The sequence below is a fragment of the Syngnathus floridae genome, chromosome 19, assembly GCF_059516105.1.
Source record: "Syngnathus floridae isolate MCC-2025c chromosome 19, RoL_Sflo_1.0, whole genome shotgun sequence".
NCBI classification, from domain to species: Eukaryota; Metazoa; Chordata; class Actinopteri; order Syngnathiformes; family Syngnathidae; genus Syngnathus; species Syngnathus floridae.
The window spans coordinates 1,689,880-1,708,127 of NC_142431.1; the positions used below are offsets into that span (position 1 = coordinate 1,689,880).

Below are 18,248 nucleotides of genomic sequence, written 5' to 3' on the forward strand. Positions count from 1 at the left end.
ACGTCTATGGCACTACTGATCTACAAATACAAAACAACTGCCATGTTTTCGTAAGATATACAGATGGTTTGGTGGCTCAAGCACTTACCTTTGGTTCCGGCGATTCGGGTTCGAATCTTGGCCATCGCACTCTTTAATTTGTAAATGTTGGACGGAGCTGGTCTCGAACCCTGGTCGACTGAGTGCCAGGCCAAGTGTTATACCATTCGGCCAAATTGCCATGAAAATTTCGAAAAATATTTATGTATTTAACGTGAATAGGTCGACTGATCTCTACAGAAAATTGCTGGTTCATTCTAAGATCCAGTGATGGTCTTGTGGTTAAACCGAGTTCGAATCTCACACATGGCTTTGTGTAAGTCTATACACATAATATATTACAGAGCAGGACTCTTCGCCTCGGATTCTGTCGAGTCTTGCACATTATTCCGTATAATTCCCTAACGTTACACGACTCGAACCCCCCTCTCTTGTACTCCAGACCAAAATTATTCCATTCTGCCACTTTGGCACAGATGTTTCGAATTTCTTTGGGGTGCTCATTCAACGCACCTAAAGGTATACGAGAACTGTATTTCCATGCCGACTCACCGAACCCCTTATGTGAATAAGTTAAATTGAGCTAATTAAAACACCAAATGGTGGCTGCTTTTTTAAACGGTGCTTTTATTGCAATGTGTTGCATTCCCACATTCATATTCAGATGTTATAGATTTGTTAGTCCAAAAAAAGGGGAAAAAACATGTCCTCACCTCAGAGGAGGAGCAAAAAAGGACAACTAAAACATTCAAAAAGAATTTTCTTTTAAAATAGCGAGGGATCAAAAATGATGCACGAGGTGTTTTGTGTGTACTCCACAAGTATGTGTTCCTTTTGTGTATGTAAACTTGAGCAGCCACAGACAAAAAAACGTCCAGTCGAGTTTTTTGTTTGTGTTTGTACAAATGAGTCCAACGAGGAGGGGGAGGAGGAAGGGGGGCACCGAGGCGGCCCACACTGATTGTCTAGAACAACCCCTCAAAAATAAAAAAAAGGTCTCCCCAAATCACATCTGAACAGATTGGTGTTGGGGATGGACGGGGATTGGGAGGAAATAAAATAAAACAGGAAAAACTCCCAACATGCATAAATTAAAAAAAAAAAAAAAAAAGTTGTCCCACATGAACACTTCTCATATCGTAGCTGCTCCCGTGCCTCTTCTTTACAACCAAATCTTACATGAGGGTCATATTAAAAAGAGTAAAATGTTTCATATACTTATATCTCTATATATTTATTTATATTAATTTGTACAAGGGGAGAAAGTGGAACCTTGAACGTGGAGAAAACACCACCAGATGTGACTGACGTATTTTTCTTTGTCCTTTTTGAACTGAATAAAAAAGCTAACATGAATTGATGAGATTGGCGTGGGGGTGTATGTATGGCAGTTTTTAACAATATACAATAAAGAAAATATTTTTCTGATTAAATAGAGCTCACAGGCACACAGCTGTTTTTTGTAGTTTTTGCATACAAGGTTAGCAAAGAAAAAAATTTAGCATAGCAATCGACTTTTTTTGCTACTATTTGAAACAAAATGTGGATTTACATGTTTTGCATAGAAGCAGATTAAAAAAAATTGTGTTCCAGAGGATGAAAACAGCCTTACTTTTCTCAAAACCTCCCACCTCTTGCTACCCATCTGCACATTACCTTTTTTTTTTTCAAAAACATTTTGCAAAACAAGGTTTGGATTTGTCCAACATAAGCAAAACGGATTGAGGCTCACTCCAGTGTTTCTTTTTTACTTTTGGGGGCGGAAAAAGGTGCATAGCTCATGCCGACTTTGGGCTGCTTCTATTAAAAGACAGGGGGCGCTATTACAATGACAATGTTTGCATACGAGATTTTTAGAGGCTTTGGTCATTTAAGAGCCCTAAGAGTGATGCTGGGAGGTGTTCTGGTGGTGTTTTCTCCACCCGGCCGAGGCTCCACTCTCTCGTGTCGGCTATGACAACGAGAGAGAGAGAGAGAAAGAGAGAGAGAGAAAGAGAGAGAGAGAAAAAAATTACAATATGGCCTTTTTTCTCTTTGAAAACAACCCGTACGACGACGACAAATAAAAACAAAAGCCAGTCCACACTGCTCGTCGCTCAGTAAAAATCACATTCAGCAGTCGCTATAGAAACCATTCTCTGGCATCAGACACATGGAGCAGGAAAGGAGAAGATCCAGAATAATAATATACAGTATTCATCACACGCACTGATAGTCATATACATACGCATCATCATTGAAAGAATTTGAAAAATAGAAAATCCAAAACAAATGACCAAAAAAAAAAAAAAAAAAATGACGGAGGCGAGTAGTTATTTACCACAAACTTGTCTTGATAATGATTAACCTTACTATTATTATTATTCACATTTCTCTTTGTTATTTACATTATGTTAACAAAAAGCCTGTTGTACCTGCCGACTAGGAGGAGGAAGAGGAACGGGGGCGGCCTTTCCACTGAGCAGCTGTTGCATAACATCTGGAATTTCAACGTGCATCGCTTGTTTTTTTTTTTTTTTTCTTTTTTGGCTTTTTTGTTATCGTAGTGTGGAGTGAAGAGAGGAAAGGATTCCTCATCCCTGAAGAAAAAACATCGTCCGAGGGACCAGATGAGCGACAATAATTAAAAATAATAATAATAATAAACATTCTCCCACTTTGCGCGTGTCAATAACAAAAAAAAAAAATGTAAATCTGCCCAAGATACCGACTTTTATGACACAGAAACGTCTGATATGGCAAGTTTTAACGCCAAACCAAAAAATGACAAAAATGCAAACACTACAATCAGGGGTGGGCAAACTTTTGGACTAATTTCAAACAGAAAAGTTCAAATTTGCATGCAAAATCATTGATTCGAATGCTAAAATAATCCATTCGCATAGTCCTTATTTCAAATTAAATTATAATTTATCAATGATTTAATACGATACATAAATATATGAAAGTATTCACAGCTTCACTTTTTCACATTTTGGAAATGGAATAAAATCATTTTGAGGGCCCCAAAATTTGATGGACACCATCCCAGAATGACACTGCTTTTAAAAATTTAAAATTTGGCAAATGACACAAAAATGGCAGATTTTACTCTCTTAAAAGTTGTAAAATTGTCAAATGCTTTATTTGGGACAATTAATTTGAATTTTATTCTGCCAAATATCGGAATTAGCATCAGCCAAGAAATTGATCTATAAAAAATATTCCAATAAATATCAAAATTTTTCACATTGTCATTTTGGGATGTGTATACAATTTTGAAGATTTTTTTCAATCCATTTTGGAATACTGAATACTTTCGGAACACACTGTATATAAAATTGTTCGTTTTTACTAATATTTACAACTAATTATTTAATGACAGAGGATAAAAAAAGAAAAAAGTCCAATACATCTAATTTTAGGACAAAATTAAGTGGGCCCATGGGCCACCCCTGCCCTACCTGGACAAAAGTATTGGGACAGTCCTTTTAACAAATCCGGCCAGGCCCAATACTTTGATCCACATAGAAATAGAAAAATACAGCAAAGCGGAGAAATGGTCGTCAATATAAAAAAAAAAAAAAAAAAACTTGAAAAAGTCTATGAAGTTGTGTGAAAGAGCACGTTGTGGTATTCCTGGATTGAGACTGCGTCGCCGGAATACAAAAAATAAAAACGGCAAAAAAATAACCCAAGAAGAAACAGCTGAGTTCACAGTGCGAAACGAGGTCCGAAAACCGGGCGACGTGCGCGTCCGGTAAAGAGGAAGATGAGGTAATCGTAAGAAAATCCAAGTCAAATCAAAGTGCTCTGAGGTAGGGGCGTGGAATGACAGAGCTTCTCCTGATGGCGCCGTCCGTTTCGGAGCGAGTCGGTGGACGTGCGGGATGCCCAGACGGCAAACGGGTTTAGGTTGGCGCGTGAGAGAATGTTTGCCGCCGACTCGGCGAGTGCTTCCGAGAGGGGGTTGAAAACGACAAAAAATGGCCACGGGGGCATTTAAACTTTTGGATGCTATTCTTCACATTTCTTTTTTTTTTTTGGGGGGGTGTGTGGGGGACTACTTCCTCCTCCGCTGCAATATAGATCAGTACGCTACGACTTGGATACTGTTGCAATGAGAGCCCCCTTTCACACTGAACCGGTGGCCATCTTGGGTGGGTCAAATGGCGAGACTTCAAAAAGTTGGTGCCGGATTCAGGGATACGTCAGAACCGTGTGATAAGGATGGTGAGTTTGCAAAGCGGGGGTTGACTCTTGGTGCCAAATTCAACAGTGGGAATTTTGCATAGAGAGCCGGAGTCGGCTGCCATCTTGGTTCCATCTCGAGTGCTTAGAAGGGCAGTTGAATATCAGTGCCGGATTCGGAGAAGTACTCGGCAGTCCGATGTCGGTGCCGAATTCAGGAAAAACGTCTGCCGAGCGACGCTTGATACGCCTTGACGGCGCCGCGTGAAAGGGGCATTTTCCACATTTTTTTTTTTTCATCTGTTAATGTCTTTCCTTCTGTACTGTACAACGCCACGCACGCCTTGCGTGGCAAACAACACTGATAGGCCGAGTTAGCGGGGGATAGAAAGAGAGAATGGGGGAGGCCGAGGCGGCCTCGTATTCACAGCTGCTGAGGTGAGGGAGGGAGGGAGGGAGGGCGAATAAACACGCGACTGAGAAGTTATCCCAACAGTCAGTCACGGTTGTTGTCTTTGATACTTGATACAAAAATAAAAGAGAAAGAGTTCCCAAAAAAAAATCAAAAGTGAGCAGCATCCCGTCTGTCTCCCATCCACTTATCGTCACCGCGTCCTTTGCGGGCTGTTGTCAGAGATGATGACGACAACGAAGAGAGCAGAACGACGACAAAAAAAAAAAACAACAACAACCAAATCGAATAATCGAGTGTGGAAGAAGAAAACGAAGAAGCTCAAACTTCCACCAGGCACTGTGTAGCTGACAGAGAGAGAGCGTCGCAGAACCAGCTGATATCGAGCTTCCGTCGTCACATTCCCGGAAAAGAGAACCAAAAAAAGCCCAGGCGGGGGCCGTTGCCCCTCCGAGGTACTCCCGTGTCCCAATTGGACAGAAACCAGGAAGTGGGCGGCTTGGGGGGGGGGGGCTGTGTGGGGATGAGCAGCAAAGACAACGCTGCCTTGAGTAGGCTGAGGCAGACAGACAGGTTGTCAGACAGACGGCTCGCCGGCGCCGGCCCCTCCTCGGGGCGTCGGCGCCACGCCATCCACGGCCAGACGCCCTCCGTCCGTCCTGAGGTGAGACTGCCACGGGTGCACAGGAGGCGTACGAGTAAAGAGGGAGTGGTGCTCTGTCGGTTTGAGGCGGGAACGGGGGTGGCGGGGTCACTCGGTGAGCAGCTGCTGGAGGAGGCTCTTCTGCTGGGCCTGGCTGCTCTGGCCGCCCGACGGAGGTCCGGGAGCCTTCTGGCCGGCGCCGGCGGCTGAGCCCTGACTCAGGTAGGAGTCGCCGCCCACCAGGTTGACGGTGCACTGGACGTCGGCAAACACTTGCACCTGCTGCACCTGCTGCGCCTGTGAAAACACATTCGCACGTTTGGACGCAACGCAGCGGCGATACAGAATCACTCCGTTCGTCGGTTCCGTTCTGACCTGCTGGTCGCTGCACAGTGAGGCCATGCCGCCGCTCGGCTGCCCCAAGGAGGGTAAGGGGCCCGCGCCGGCCGAGCCCCCCGCCATGGACACGGTGATGCTCATGTTGTTGTAGACCCCCTGCTGGCCGAACGTTTGCCCCCCGCTGTGCTGCGACGACGGACTGAACAGGCTGATGGCGAAAAACAAGTTTGGTTATTTCTGCACGTGTCCAATAAACAGGAGGGCGTCCCTCACCTGTTGCTGGCTGGTGGCCAGCTCTTCATATCTGGAGACTGGTAGCTAGGGGGCGGGGCTTGCTGGAGCAGAGGACTCTGGGAAGTGGAGTTCTGAGGCGACAAGAGCGGACTGCCGGGGCTGAGCTCAGGAGGGAAAGGCGAGTCCGGCTGGACCGCGGCCGCCCCAAACTGCTGCATCAGCCCTTGCTGCTGCAACGAGGGGCCGCCACCGAAGGGAGGAGCCGGCACGCCGCCCAGCAACGCCGTCTGGCTACTCATTTTGCCATCCAGGGGGGGCCCCGGGATGGGCGCCCCTCCCGGCACGGGGCCGCCGCTGAAGTGACCGGGTGAGGTAGGAGGATTCCCCGGCACCGGGCCGTAGCCGGCGGGGAAGTTGAACTGCGCCTGCGGCTGAGACGCGGACGCGTTGTCGCCTTTGGGCAGCCTGGCGACGGCCGGGGTGGCGGCCGGGGCGGCGGCGCCTGCCATGTTCTGTCTCATCAGCATGACCTTCTGCTGAAAAAGCTGACGCTGGCGGTGCTGGATGCTGTACAGCTCTCTCTGACGCTGAGCCAGCATCTGCGCGTTTAGCGGAGGCTGGGGACGGAGGACAAATGGAGTGGTTAAGGCCGCATCGATCAAATTTAAGAGCTCGCTTTCACCAAACATGAACACAAAGAGAGCTAATACTTTTTAAGCTCCATAAATTAGCTATGAAACACTTTTACGGTCATTCATGAATCAACTACTTTCGCCTGGCTTACAAATGGACACTTAATGGCAAACTGGGGAAAAAATGACCCAACAAAAAATCTGAACCGGGGCCTCACCTGCGAAGGTATTTGAGGTTGCGGCGCCCCCAGGCGAACGGCCATGTTGACGTGCTGGCCGCCTCCTGCTCCGACAGGGAACGAATTCATCGCGAGACGGTTCTGAAGCTGAGAGAATAAAAAATAAAGACTCCATATTTCCACAAAAGGAGAGCTGAGCTTTTGCTCTCACCTGCTGTGGACCCTGGAGTCTCTGCTGGAGCTGCAGCCGCAGTTGGTTCGGCGGCAGCCTGAGCTGGGCGGCCATGCCCTGCGGCGGCCGGGGCATCCCCTGCGGACGGAGGCCCGCCACGGCGCCGGGGGCCCTGCCGAGGAAGGTCCCCCGGGCGGGCCCGTAGCCCGGCGCCTGCTGCTGCCCCAGCTCTGCCGCGAACTGAGAGGGCGGCGCAAACTGGGGAGGGTAGGATGGCAGCGGGTTGGCAGTGACTTGCTGAGTCGGGAAGTTCTGGGGCAGCGGGTCGTAGCAGCCGCCCTGCAAAGCCCGGATGTCAGAAGCCAAAAAAGAACACTTGAGAATGCCTCGGCGCTACGTACCTGCACCAGTTTGTCGATCCCCAGAGCTTTGTCCAGCTCGGCCAGTTCACTTTCATCAGTGCCGCTGAGGAAGGAGACCAGCTGCTCCAGCAGAGCCTTCTCGTCATTCCGGGCCTCGGCCGTGGTCGGGGGACCCAGGACTTCGTCCAGCGTGCAAGGTACGCACTGCCTGCTCACAAACGACAACCATGGTTGTAAACAATGGCCGCCATGGCACTTTTCAAATGAGTTGAAATGAACCTATGCATGACTAATTGGTTTATTAAGTGATGCTCACTCTTGTGGCGAGGTAAAAGGCGCTTGCTGTGGCGTTCCCAGGGCATCAAAGGACAACGAGTCGGTCAGAGACAGCGGCTGGAACTGCGAGTCGGTCAGAGACAGCGGCTGGAACTGCGAGTCGGCCAAATCTAACTTGGACGGGCCTGGGTGGGTTGAGCAACACAGTTGGAAGGACATTCATTAAAAATATAAACAATCCTGACCGGGCTGTGTTGAAGTTTCACATATACCGAATGTGTTAACACCCCACTTGGCTCAATCCGCACGGAGGTGCAAATGAGTGTCGGGTTATTGTCGTCACCCCGCATGGATGTGCCAGATTACACATCCGCCTCGCAGTGTCAAGTGTGTGAGTGTGACAGCTCACCAGTGCTTGAACTGAACGGGTTGGCGATTTCAGCCTCAGGGAAGGGACTGCCGCTGTCTTTGGGGGCCTGGAAGAGGTCCACGTGTCCCGTTCCTTGGGCCTGGCTCGGAGTCGGGGGACCGCAGAAATCGAAGGCCGACTGATTCGGGGGATTGCAGCCTGAAGCGAGGCCGCCTTCAACGTTGCCTGGGGGAAACACACACGAGATGCGTTTGGAATCGTTCGCACCCCCTCCAATCCATGCCCGGTCTACCTCTGTTGGGAGTGCTAGGCAGTTCCCTCTTCACACTGATGCCGCCGGGCTGCGCTTGGGTGGGCGACTGTAGCTTTAGCTTGGGGGAGGGCGAGTGGAGCTGCGGCGACGGCGACTGCAAGCGGGGCTGCGACAGCGGAGACTGCAGCGGAGGCCCCGGCGACTGGAGCTGCGCCGGGGTCTGGGGGGCCGGAGAGTGGAGCTGAGGGCCTCCCCCGGGGGCGCCCGCGTCGTCGGCGCCGCCCTGCTTGGCCACGCTCGAGCCTTTGAGGGTGGGCGTCGGCTGAGCGAGGGGCTCCGTGTCAGAGGTGCCGCCGGACATCTGAAAAAGAGTTTATTACAGAAAGTGAACCGGCAATTACGCTACGGCGCCCCGAGTCGAATTCCACGAGCAAATTTTCATTTGACGGTTACCATGGAGTCTCTGCTATCCCGCCGGCTGTCTCGCCGGCTGTCTCGCCTCCTCTCCCCCACGGGGCTGGATTTGGGGCTGACGCTGGCCGAGGAGGAGGTCTTGGAGGCGGGGCCCGAAGCCACGGCGGCCGCGCATCCCTCCCCGCCGCCTCGCTTCTCCACCTTCACCCGGACTGTCTGCAGGCTGAGAGCAGATGGAGGAGGCAGGTCTCCCAAGTCCTGCAAAGGCAAATCAGCTTGATGCTAATTTCTGTTAGCACATGAATGATGTGTTTCCTGTAATATGTTAGCATCAAGCTAGCAGGCTCAGACAAAATAATGCAGTTCAATGGAGCACGATCACCTTCTCATCGGTGTCGAGCAGAAAGCGCAGCAGCTGGTGGTCCTGCGGCTCTCTGGAAGTGGAGCGTTGCAGCCCGGCGCTCACCACGGGACTGGATGGTGGCTCTTTCTTGATCTCCACCTCGCCTCTGGCGTCCTCGGAGGCGGCGGCAGAGGCGCTGGAGTCGCTGCTGTCTTGGAGCAGTCGGTGTAAGATCTTGTGACGTTCCGTCAGTGTGCTGTGGGAGGCGGGACACTGAGGGCCGGGAGAAGGTTTAGGATGAGGCAACGAGGTGCGGTGGACGTCGCTGGTGTCGCTTCCTGTCCCGTTGCTGTCCAGCGGCTGATTAAGTCTGAGATGAGCCGCGACAGAGGGCGGGGGGGCTTTGACAGAGTCCTCTACCCCGCCCTCCGCTCCAGGCCCGGGAGAGGAGAACCCGGTGGGGGTCCCCGCTTGTCTGGACAAGCATGCTTTTGACCCGGCCTGGGCGGCGTTGCTAGCGTCGCCGCCAGAGTGTTGTCTGTTCAGTGCACCCGCTGGCGAGTGGAGGCCCGGCACCCGCGGGCTCTCGGCCAGCCCGGGACTGGCCCGCGACATAAACGAGGTAGGGGCGGCTGTGGCGGGGCTGCCGAGAGGCGACGGGCTGCTGCCCTGCTGGGGACGCGTCCGGCCGGGCGGCGGGTAGCCGGCGGCCGGGTTCAGTCGTTGGGGGGAGACGCTGTTGTTGCCGGCGGGAAGTCCCGTCGAGGCGGAGGGGGCGGAGGAAGCGGTGGCGACGGGGCCTGAGGTTTGTTTTGAGTTGCTGCCAGCAGCGAAGACTGGCGAGCGTGAGGGCGCCTGGGCCGGGTTGCCCAGGGTTGGCTGAAGGCTGGGGTTAGTGTTTTCCTGAGAGCTACCAGTGTTGTGTTCCCTGAGCGACGGACGACAAATACATCAGCATTCCAATCAACGCGTGGTGCCGAGCGAGGATCCATCAAACCTACCTGTCAATAGTGTGAATGCCCAAGATGAAGGGCTGAACGTCTGGGTTGGGGGGGCAGCAGAACTTGCAGCGGGTCTGGGCGCTGAGCGGCGTGCCGTCGCTCAAGGCGAAGCGGTACAGCGGGCTGATGGCGGTGCCGTGGCTCATCACTAGACGCCGGAGCAAAACGCCGTCAGCGGCGGGATGGCAAAGCTCTGCCGGAGCGCAACGGAAGGCCTCTCACCCTCATGTAGCAGCTTTTTGGCATGGGAGGGCTCTTTGCCCTGCGGCTGGAAGAAGGCGTAGATGCACTTCCGGACCAGGTCCTCCCAGCCGGCCCGGCCGGTCGCCCGCAACGCACTGGTCTCGATGGAGATGATCTTTCCTGAGAGGACCGATGCAAACCCATGTCGGGTTAAATCACCTCAATTTTATTTTAAAGCCTGAGCAATATGATCAAACAAGCGGGTCAATTTCACCTGTGGGGTCCTGCTTGGTGATAAAAGACTCCGTGCTGACGGGCTGGGACCGAGGCGTCCGGCAGGCGATGCAGATCAGGCAGCTTTGCAGGTCTGAAACACAAAGCGGGTGCCATGTTGCACTCAGCGCTTTTCCAAAAGTTGCGTTGCGGCCGGCGTTTGCTCACCATCACCCTCCTCCTGCATGGCGGCGCGAGGCTGCGACACGGTAAAGCACTGCATGATCTCGTACTGCTGCCGGGCCTCCTGGTTCTCCGAGTCCATCTCGTCGGGCGGCCTCTTCAGCATGCGGCAGTTGAAGCTGTGGCTGCTCCTGCGGCTGGACTCCTGAGGCCAAGGCGCGCCGCCGTTCACTGCGCACGGGAACATTTATGAAGAATCGGACCTAAATGTGAGCCATCGGGCTGAAAAGATTGTCGAGGCTCACCCAGACTTTTGGGCAGCAGATTGCGGACAAACTCGTTGTGGTCTCCCACGTGCAGGATGCTGTAGACGCTGGACATCATCAGCTCCTCCTGAGGGTAGCCCAGGTAGCTTATCACGTTCTCCGAGACAAACACGATGCGGCCCTCGCGGTTTACCACGAAGAAGAAGCCGTCCAGAGCCTGCCAGCGAGATGATCGAGTCATACGTGCTTCTTGGACAAACGGACTGGACGAGAGGGATACGCTCACCTCCAGCAGCATGGGTCCGAGGGCTTCTTTCTCCAGCAGGCCCTGGCTACTGGAGGAGATGTCGCTCTTCTGCACGGCATCGTCCGGAGAGCAAAGAGCTGCTTTTTCTGCGGGGCAAAGATGAGCGTCAGCGGCCGAAACGGGACGCAGCCCTCGCGGTGCCGTACCCAGCTCGCGCCGCTTCATCTGCTGGATTTGGTCCACGGTGCTCTTGAGGATGTGGCACTTGTCGGGCTTGGCGCTGAGACTGGCGATGTCGGCCATGTTGGAGGAGAGCAGCTCGGCCAGCTCGCCGATGTAGCGACTCTCCAGCTCGCGCCGCCGCTTCTCCAGGCTGCTCGCAAACACATGACGACGGCGTTACTTTTACACAAGGCCGCTTTTGTGAAAAAAAATTCTTTCGCATTTCACAAATAAATAATACAACTGTAGTGGCTGAAAAACTTTTCCTGACATTTTTTTTTTTTTTTTGCATTCAAGCAGAACAGGTTTTGTGCAAACACTGAGCAAAGCGTGTGCCGCGCAGATGCTAGCGTACATATTTAAAGCACGTACGTCTTTCAACGCTCGTCTCCGTGGGCTCCGCTAACACATTATGCGCTCGATGTGAAAAACCAAACGTGTGTGTGCGCGCGTATGTACGAGGACAACAGCAGCAAAAAGTAGGTCAGCGCATTGGATGGCCAAAACACACAGGCATGGTGGCCCAGAGAGGGAGGGGGGGGGGGGGAAGGGAGGGAGGGGGAAGGGGTGAGGAGGAGGACGCAGTGTGAACACGCAGGTCACTGGTTGCTTTTGGAAATACGAGCCGGGATGTTACATCAGCTTACATCAGCTATTGGGCCTTAAAAGGCTCACAAGAGCGGACGCGCTGACTCTGGGAGGAAGCGTGTGTGTGTGTGTGTGTGTGTGCCTGTCCTCGCTTACTCCTCGACCCTTGAGCTAAACTTTGGCTAACCCGTGATCTGGTGATTATTCGTCTGTGCTCACCTTCTCGGGGCCAACCTAATCCACACGTGTTGTTACACATGGGGAGAAGGAAGCAATATTAAGAAAATACTAGAAAATAATTCAGGTGATGGAATCTAAATGTATTTCACAAACAACAAATCTAGGTTAAAAAAAAAAAGCTGTTAACTATTTACGTCCTCGCTTCTTTCACTGTTCCATCTGTGACTTTGAATGTGTGTGGCTTTAAAATGCAGGAGCAGGCCCGGTGAGCGATCACGTGACCCGGACCGGAGCGGACTTACCTTTGCGCCGACGTGTCGCATGGCGAGCCTTTCCTCTTGCGCGACTCGGCCGTGTCAGGGTCCAAGGGACTTTCCCCGACGGCGCTCATTTTCAGCTTTGACTGACCTGCAAAGGCAGATTAGCTTAGCGACAACAACGACAACAACACACACAAAAAAAAAACACGTTCGCTTCGAGAAAGCGCCGCTCGCTACGCCCGCGCAACAATGAGGTGGAAAATTTGGACTTGCTTCTGCGTTTTGAGAATAAACAAAACACAACGGCCACTTCCAAATGGAAAAGTGTTTGAAGTGGCTGGCGGCTGAAGGGGGGCCCCGAGGGGGGGGGGGGGGTCCTAAGAGGATGCATGCGTGCTGTTAATGCACAGCGAGTGTGTCTTTTTTTAGCCGCTGCATGTTAGTAGCGTGTCAAAGAGGTGCGCTAAGGTCAGATGCAAACAAGGCTAGTCAGGAGGGATTAGCGTCGCTGCCACAATGGCTGCTTAGCCCCCTCTCGTCCGTACCCCCCCCCCCCCCCCCCCCGGTGCAAACGTTGGCTCTCTTTAAGACGAGTACGACCACCTGGTAACCGAGCGGGGGGTCCGCCGCCGGCAAGGGGACACGCACGCACACACGCTTACACACTTGGACATTGTCCGCATTAATCTTCTCAACGTACGTTGAAACTTTCAATGGTTGCCACTTGATTGTTTAAGCTCCTTTGGGGCCCTGCTCGGGAATGCGAGAACAGCCGGCCCGCTCCAGAGCCGGCTGACGTTCTTGTTTACTATCCGGGCGGTAAAATACAAACAGGCTCAAGTATCGCCCCTCCGATACAATTTTTTCCACCAAAATCCCATTTCAGATTAAAATCAATTTCACGTCCCTCCCCTTCATAACAAAAGCAAATGACAACGATAATATTGACTCCCTGCTCGGAGGAAGCCGACGCGAATACTTCCGATTGGCGAGCGCTTCGGGGTCAGCGTGCTCACGGTTTAATCAATGAGGAAACCGATCGCGTTGCGAGTCCGCAATCGATGAGCGACAACGGCCAAAACGGAACGAGGGCGGAGGGAAAAAAAATTGCTCAGATAAGAGTGAAGGACATTTTGGATTTGGGCTGTCACGTGACTCGCTTGCGAACGCGCTGCTTCTCACGCGGGGCTGAGATTTCGACATGAATATTCATCACCGGCGTCATTAGCGGAACCGGGCCAGCGCGCGCACACGTCCTCGGCTGAACCTTTCCGAGGCGCCGTCGGGACGTTTGAGGAATGAAATTAACGCGGCGGCGCTTCACCTTGAAAGGTTTCAAAATCAAATTGGCGGCGCCGCGCAATTTCTTTCTTTGCATCCATCACGGCTTCATTTTCTATTTGCTGCGCGGCACCTACGTGGTCTTATGTCGCCGGGGGCGGAGTCATGTGGCGGCCGGCCGTGTCCGGGTGCGAGGAGGCGATGGGAGGCCCGGCGGTTAAGGTGGCGTGGGGGTCCCTCCGTCACCTGGCAACATGGCGGGCGCACCTGCCGTGTCATTGGAAAGGAAAGATATTTTTTATTTATTTTCAAACACATTGAATGAAATGTAAGTGGGCGGATTGTAGGTAGAGTCAAGCGACCGTTCAACCATTCTCAATATGTTTACTGGAACCAAGCAGATGGGTAAAAGGAATCGGAGGAAACAATACGCCGCCAACGATTAATTCCCTCCTGCCGCCTCGCCGCCGTCACTTTTCTTTTCTCCTCCCTCGCATGCCCGTCGCTTTCCCCGGCAAACAATGACGGTCGCCGGAAAATAAAGTCGCAAAGCTGCGGCGAGCCATTCTTCTTTGCGGCTTTGTGCTTTTGTGCGCGCCTCGCGCTGAATCTAAATTGGAGACGGCGGGGAAAGAGAAGATGACATCTATACGGCAGAAGGAGCTTTTTGGGCTGGCTGGTCAACAAAACAATGCAAAAGGATTCACGCGCCAGCGGTTTGCGCTGCGGCCGTGGTGGGGAGGGGAGCGGGGAGGGGGGGCATGTTTCTGCAGCGTCTAAATACATAATGCATCTATGGCAGGGTCATACGAGGACAGCGTGGTGGTTAGCATGTGGTCGGTCGGGGAGAGCTTAGCGCCGCCAATCTTCGCTTGGCACGAAATTGAGCATCATCTAAGAGCGGTTCCTGTCAAGAACCTGTTTACGGATGAACCACCAAAACCACCTTCTTAAAGGTCCTCAGCGGGACGCCATGACATTGAGATGACAAAAACAACACCAGCAAAAAAAAAAAATCACCAGCCGCGACAAAGCTCCGTCCCCGGAGGCGACACTTAATCTGCCAAGGATCCAAACAACGAGCGGACCCTGAGGAGGGATCCACTTTGCACAACCCCCCCCTCGCCCCCCCACTTTCTGTTTGGAGAGATTAGTGTGGAGGAATTCCACAGCAGATATCACTTACCCACTCAAGTTTGCTCACCGCCGCAATTTTTGCTTTGAGCCGCCACACACATAAAAGAAGAAGAAAAGAACAAGTCGGGGTGTTGGATGAAGTCGCCGCCCGGAGCGCAGAGGAGAGCTCGCGGCGGGATAACCCGACTGGTTTATCTGCCGACATCGTAACCTCGAGAGGCCCCGCGAGAATGCTTTTACACACGCAATCAATCAACACGCACGCTCGACAAAAACAAGTCAGCCGCCCCGCGCAAACACAACCTTTGTATCTTTGGAATTCACCATCGGCCGCTTCCAAGGTACCGACTTCGGGTGCGAGCGAGGTGCTGCTCGCCGCATCACGCCACGGCATTTTGAGTCGGCGGAAATTAGAACCCATCGAATGAACAGAAGTCTTAATTATGATTTGATATCACTTTAATAAGGAAAATATCAGCTTTCAGGTCTTTGCGTACGTCTTAGCGCACTTCAGCTACAAAGCACGACTGTCGCCTCATTAAAGCTCCTCAACTCACTTCAAAGTTCTTCGGCACCGAGATGCTACAAGCCACACTTTCCGTGTAATTGCTTTGGCCTGAGGAACAACAAAAGAGTCAATATTTAGTGATTACTGCTATTTGGGAGGATATCAAGTTCTTCTTCATGTCTTAAGTGTCGTTTCGGTCTTTTCTCATCTTTCTGTGTGCTTTGGGGTCAAAGGTTAACTCGTTCTTTAAGCGCCTCAGAAGCCAGTTAAGGTGTCTCCTGGCTCAATTAGCTGATGCTAACACCATGCACGCATGCATGTGCAGCAGATCCACTGTGCAGATTAGCCTCCAACCACAACAACAAGACAGAAAGGAGGTCAAGATTCAGAAGACAGGTGAAGGAAGACGTGAGGGGGGCGGGGGCACTTCTGGTGATAGCGACACCGTGAGGCCGCTCGGCTGCACTTACGTAAGAGTCTTTGATTAATTTACAGGTAAAAAGAGGAAAGATTGGGTGAACGGCGCGTGCACGCATGTGCTCACCGTGCACGCGCACGGCGGCCACGCGAGCCAATGCATCCGAGGGAGGCCGCGCCGCAGCGGCCGGGTCCCATCGTGGCTGTCAACAATACCACCACCACCTCCTCCACCCTTGCTCGATTGGCTTACCTTGTTTTGGCATAAGCAGACGTCGTCCTCTCGGTGTGCTCTTGCAGCCGCTCCACGATTGTTGTTTTTCTTCTTTATTCCCTTCTCTTACATCCCACGAGAAGTCTCCGCGCCTCCCCCGCTCTTGCGGGGCGTCCAACAACAGTCAGTTAGCCGAGTTAGCTCCAAGCAGCTAACTGAACTTGCCTGACGGATAACGTTGGGCCGTTTTTGAGAGTGTTGATGTCTGTTGCTAACTTTACGTGGGTAACTTTACACTCGCTCCGCAGCGGCTGACACGTAACATCCAATAAAAGCACGCGCAAGTTGGGCTTTTTGTTGCGATTAGCAGGCTGGCTAACAAGTTACCATCGGCGTCTGTTGACAAACAAGCCTGCGTGGAGGAGGAGGAAAGGGGGAGGGAAAAAAAAAAAATCACACACGACTCGAAGCCAGCGAGCCTCAGCGTCAGTTAGCTTAGCCACAGCTAGCCAGCCTGGCTAAGCACCCACACCGCGCTAGACCCCCCCAAAAATGCGCGTCGGCCCTCCTGGAGTCTTCCCCCCCGCGCTGCTGCAGCTGGTACTGGGGCGGCTCGTCGTGTCACTCCCGTGCGTGGCCGAGATTGCGCGTCGGTAGGGATGGCCCAGTTCGCGAAGCCAAGTTGTCACTATTCTCGGTGCTCTCCGCCATTTCCAAGCTCTCTCGCTCTCTCTCTCCAACACAAACAAACAGGGCTGCGAGGGCGCGCGCGCCGAGCCTGCGTGCGAGAGAGAACGTGCGCGTTCACGAGGAGCAGCACGCGTAAGGAAACCTGGTTACCTGCTTAAGAATATACGCATCAAAATATGGGTGCGGCGTTCCACCAAAATCTAGTTTCACTCAAACAAGAAGACTTTAACAGCGTCATTGGCCGTCATTTAATAGACCCATTTTTAATTGTACTTTAAAGCGCTCTGCATTCAAAGGGTTGATACAAATAATTAAATGCCTTAGAACCTGACGTGCTAGTGCCTTAATTCTACTAACCCCGCCATGAAGGTACCTCAGAACTTGAAGTACATTTTCAAGTACCTAGGCGAGCACCAGAGAACCTGAAGTACATGTACAAGTACCCTTGAAGCACCTCAAGGTACACCTAATCAACAATGTTCATTAGCACAAATAAACGTATTCATTCAGTCATCATTTGGGGTAAGGCATTTATTTGATTTTTTTCAAGCAGACATGTCTTTTTAGGGCAGAATATACTGTTTGAAGAATCAGCACTTTGCTGGATAAACAAACCTCAGCAGCATTCCTATTAAAAAAAAAAGTCAGCTGATGCCTGACAGACCTTGACAAAGTATGCAAATGACTCGCAGCTAATTGTGTAAACCTATTACTGGTTAATTGTGACATATTTATTCATTAAATAATTGATTTACTGACTGAGCACATTTAGTATGCAAATTACCTCTTGCCCTCTTCCATCTTGACATCCGGACTTTGGCCTGTTTTACTGCCACTTCTCTTCCTCTGAGAGGTGTTGATCGAAGTGAGGCCATTGCTGCAAAGATTCTGCACAGACCCACTGCGACAAGCTCTGAGGTGGCCCTTCTCAATTAAATGCTTCCTCAGCTGTCCGATTGGTATGTAGCATCTCTGACAAATTATTTTAACAGTCAGGAAATTAGATATCAAACCATTTTAATACAGGCAGCTGAGTGAGTGTAGGCTGGTGGGAAGGCAAGATCACTTAAAGAGCTTGAACTTGCGGAGCAGAGGCTGCACCGTTTCTTTGGGGTACGGCTTCAACGCCAGACAGGTGGGTATGTTCTCAGGCTGCTCAATCCAAAGCTTGTGAGCCACTCCGGCCTGGTTCAGGCTCTCCGATAAGCCCGAGAGCGCAGCCTCATCCGGTGCCTGAAGGACACAAGAGCATTTGTGATGTGGAAATAAATGGTTGTGACTTTGGGCTTGTCGCATCAGCAGAAGTTACACTACTTAATGTTTAAATCAGTGTGCATTTAAAAGTAAATACAAAATATAATTAATTGAATTTAGGTGTACCCATGCAATAAAGCTTTTTTTAAAGCAAGAAAATGAAAGCCGAAAGATACATACTATGATGCAAATATGTGCAAAAATATATAAAGCAGTTAAACCATTATTTAAATCGCGGCTACTTAAAATCTAACATGACTTTAATGGAGGTAGGCGTGACTCACGGCGAGCACCACTTTGTGCATGGAGTCCAGGTCGGCCAGGTAGCTTTGCGTGTCCCCGTCGCCGTAATGCAGGTGCACGGCGGCGGTAGCGGCGTGGCATGCCTGCGTGATGACGGCTCCCAGCGGCCACGATAGCTTGTGGACCAGATCCGAACGGACCACGACGTACTGCACCAGGCGGCCAGGGGAACCGGCGGCTCCCGAGGCAGCCATTTTTTTCTCCACAGTATATGTTTATCTTCCGGGTTAAAGAATGACCCCTTGGTCAACACAATGGAGCTG

At 51.6% G+C, this 18,248-nt stretch overlaps 2 protein-coding genes across 2 annotated transcripts; both read right to left on the reverse strand.

The window, feature by feature from the left end:
- Window positions 1-646: 646 nt before the first annotated feature.
- ncoa1 (nuclear receptor coactivator 1) lies at window positions 647-16,644 on the reverse strand. Its single transcript, XM_088362248.1, has 21 exons — window positions 15,778-16,644; window positions 13,600-13,729; window positions 12,224-12,329; window positions 11,138-11,304; window positions 10,971-11,077; window positions 10,724-10,901; window positions 10,464-10,649; window positions 10,297-10,389; window positions 10,062-10,202; window positions 9,840-9,987; window positions 8,878-9,766; window positions 8,535-8,753; window positions 8,121-8,442; window positions 7,868-8,053; window positions 7,499-7,643; window positions 7,222-7,390; window positions 6,860-7,159; window positions 6,688-6,795; window positions 5,877-6,454; window positions 5,640-5,811; window positions 647-5,561 (listed from the first exon to the last, which is right to left on the reverse strand). Exons 3-21 carry the CDS (start codon window positions 12,310-12,312, stop codon window positions 5,373-5,375), a joined length of 4,386 nt encoding a protein of 1,461 aa, XP_088218374.1. The 5' UTR covers window positions 12,313-12,329; window positions 13,600-13,729; window positions 15,778-16,644; the 3' UTR covers window positions 647-5,372.
- Window positions 16,645-16,941: 297 nt separating this feature from the next.
- ptrhd1 (peptidyl-tRNA hydrolase domain containing 1) lies at window positions 16,942-18,211 on the reverse strand. Its single transcript, XM_088362291.1, has 2 exons — window positions 17,967-18,211; window positions 16,942-17,661 (listed from the first exon to the last, which is right to left on the reverse strand). The coding sequence occupies exons 1-2, from the start codon at window positions 18,177-18,179 to the stop codon at window positions 17,491-17,493; spliced, it is 384 nt and encodes a 127-aa protein (XP_088218417.1). The 5' UTR covers window positions 18,180-18,211; the 3' UTR covers window positions 16,942-17,490.
- Window positions 18,212-18,248: the final 37 nt, after the last annotated feature.

Coding starts and splice junctions, on each gene's coding strand:
- ncoa1 (XM_088362248.1), bottom strand. CDS start 12,312: ATGAGCGCCGTCGGGGAAAGTCCCTTGGACCCTGACACGGCCGAGTCG. Junction 7,160..7,221: donor GGATCGACAAACTGGTGCAG/GTACGTAGCGCC, acceptor CGGGCTTTGCAG/GGCGGCTGCTACGACCCGCT. Junction 5,812..5,876: donor TGGCCACCAGCCAGCAACAG/GTGAGGGACGCC, acceptor TTTCGCCATCAG/CCTGTTCAGTCCGTCGTCGC.
- ptrhd1 (XM_088362291.1), bottom strand. CDS start 18,179: ATGGCTGCCTCGGGAGCCGCCGGTTCCCCTGGCCGCCTGGTGCAGTAC. Junction 17,662..17,966: donor TGCACAAAGTGGTGCTCGCC/GTGAGTCACGCC, acceptor TGTGTCCTTCAG/GCACCGGATGAGGCTGCGCT.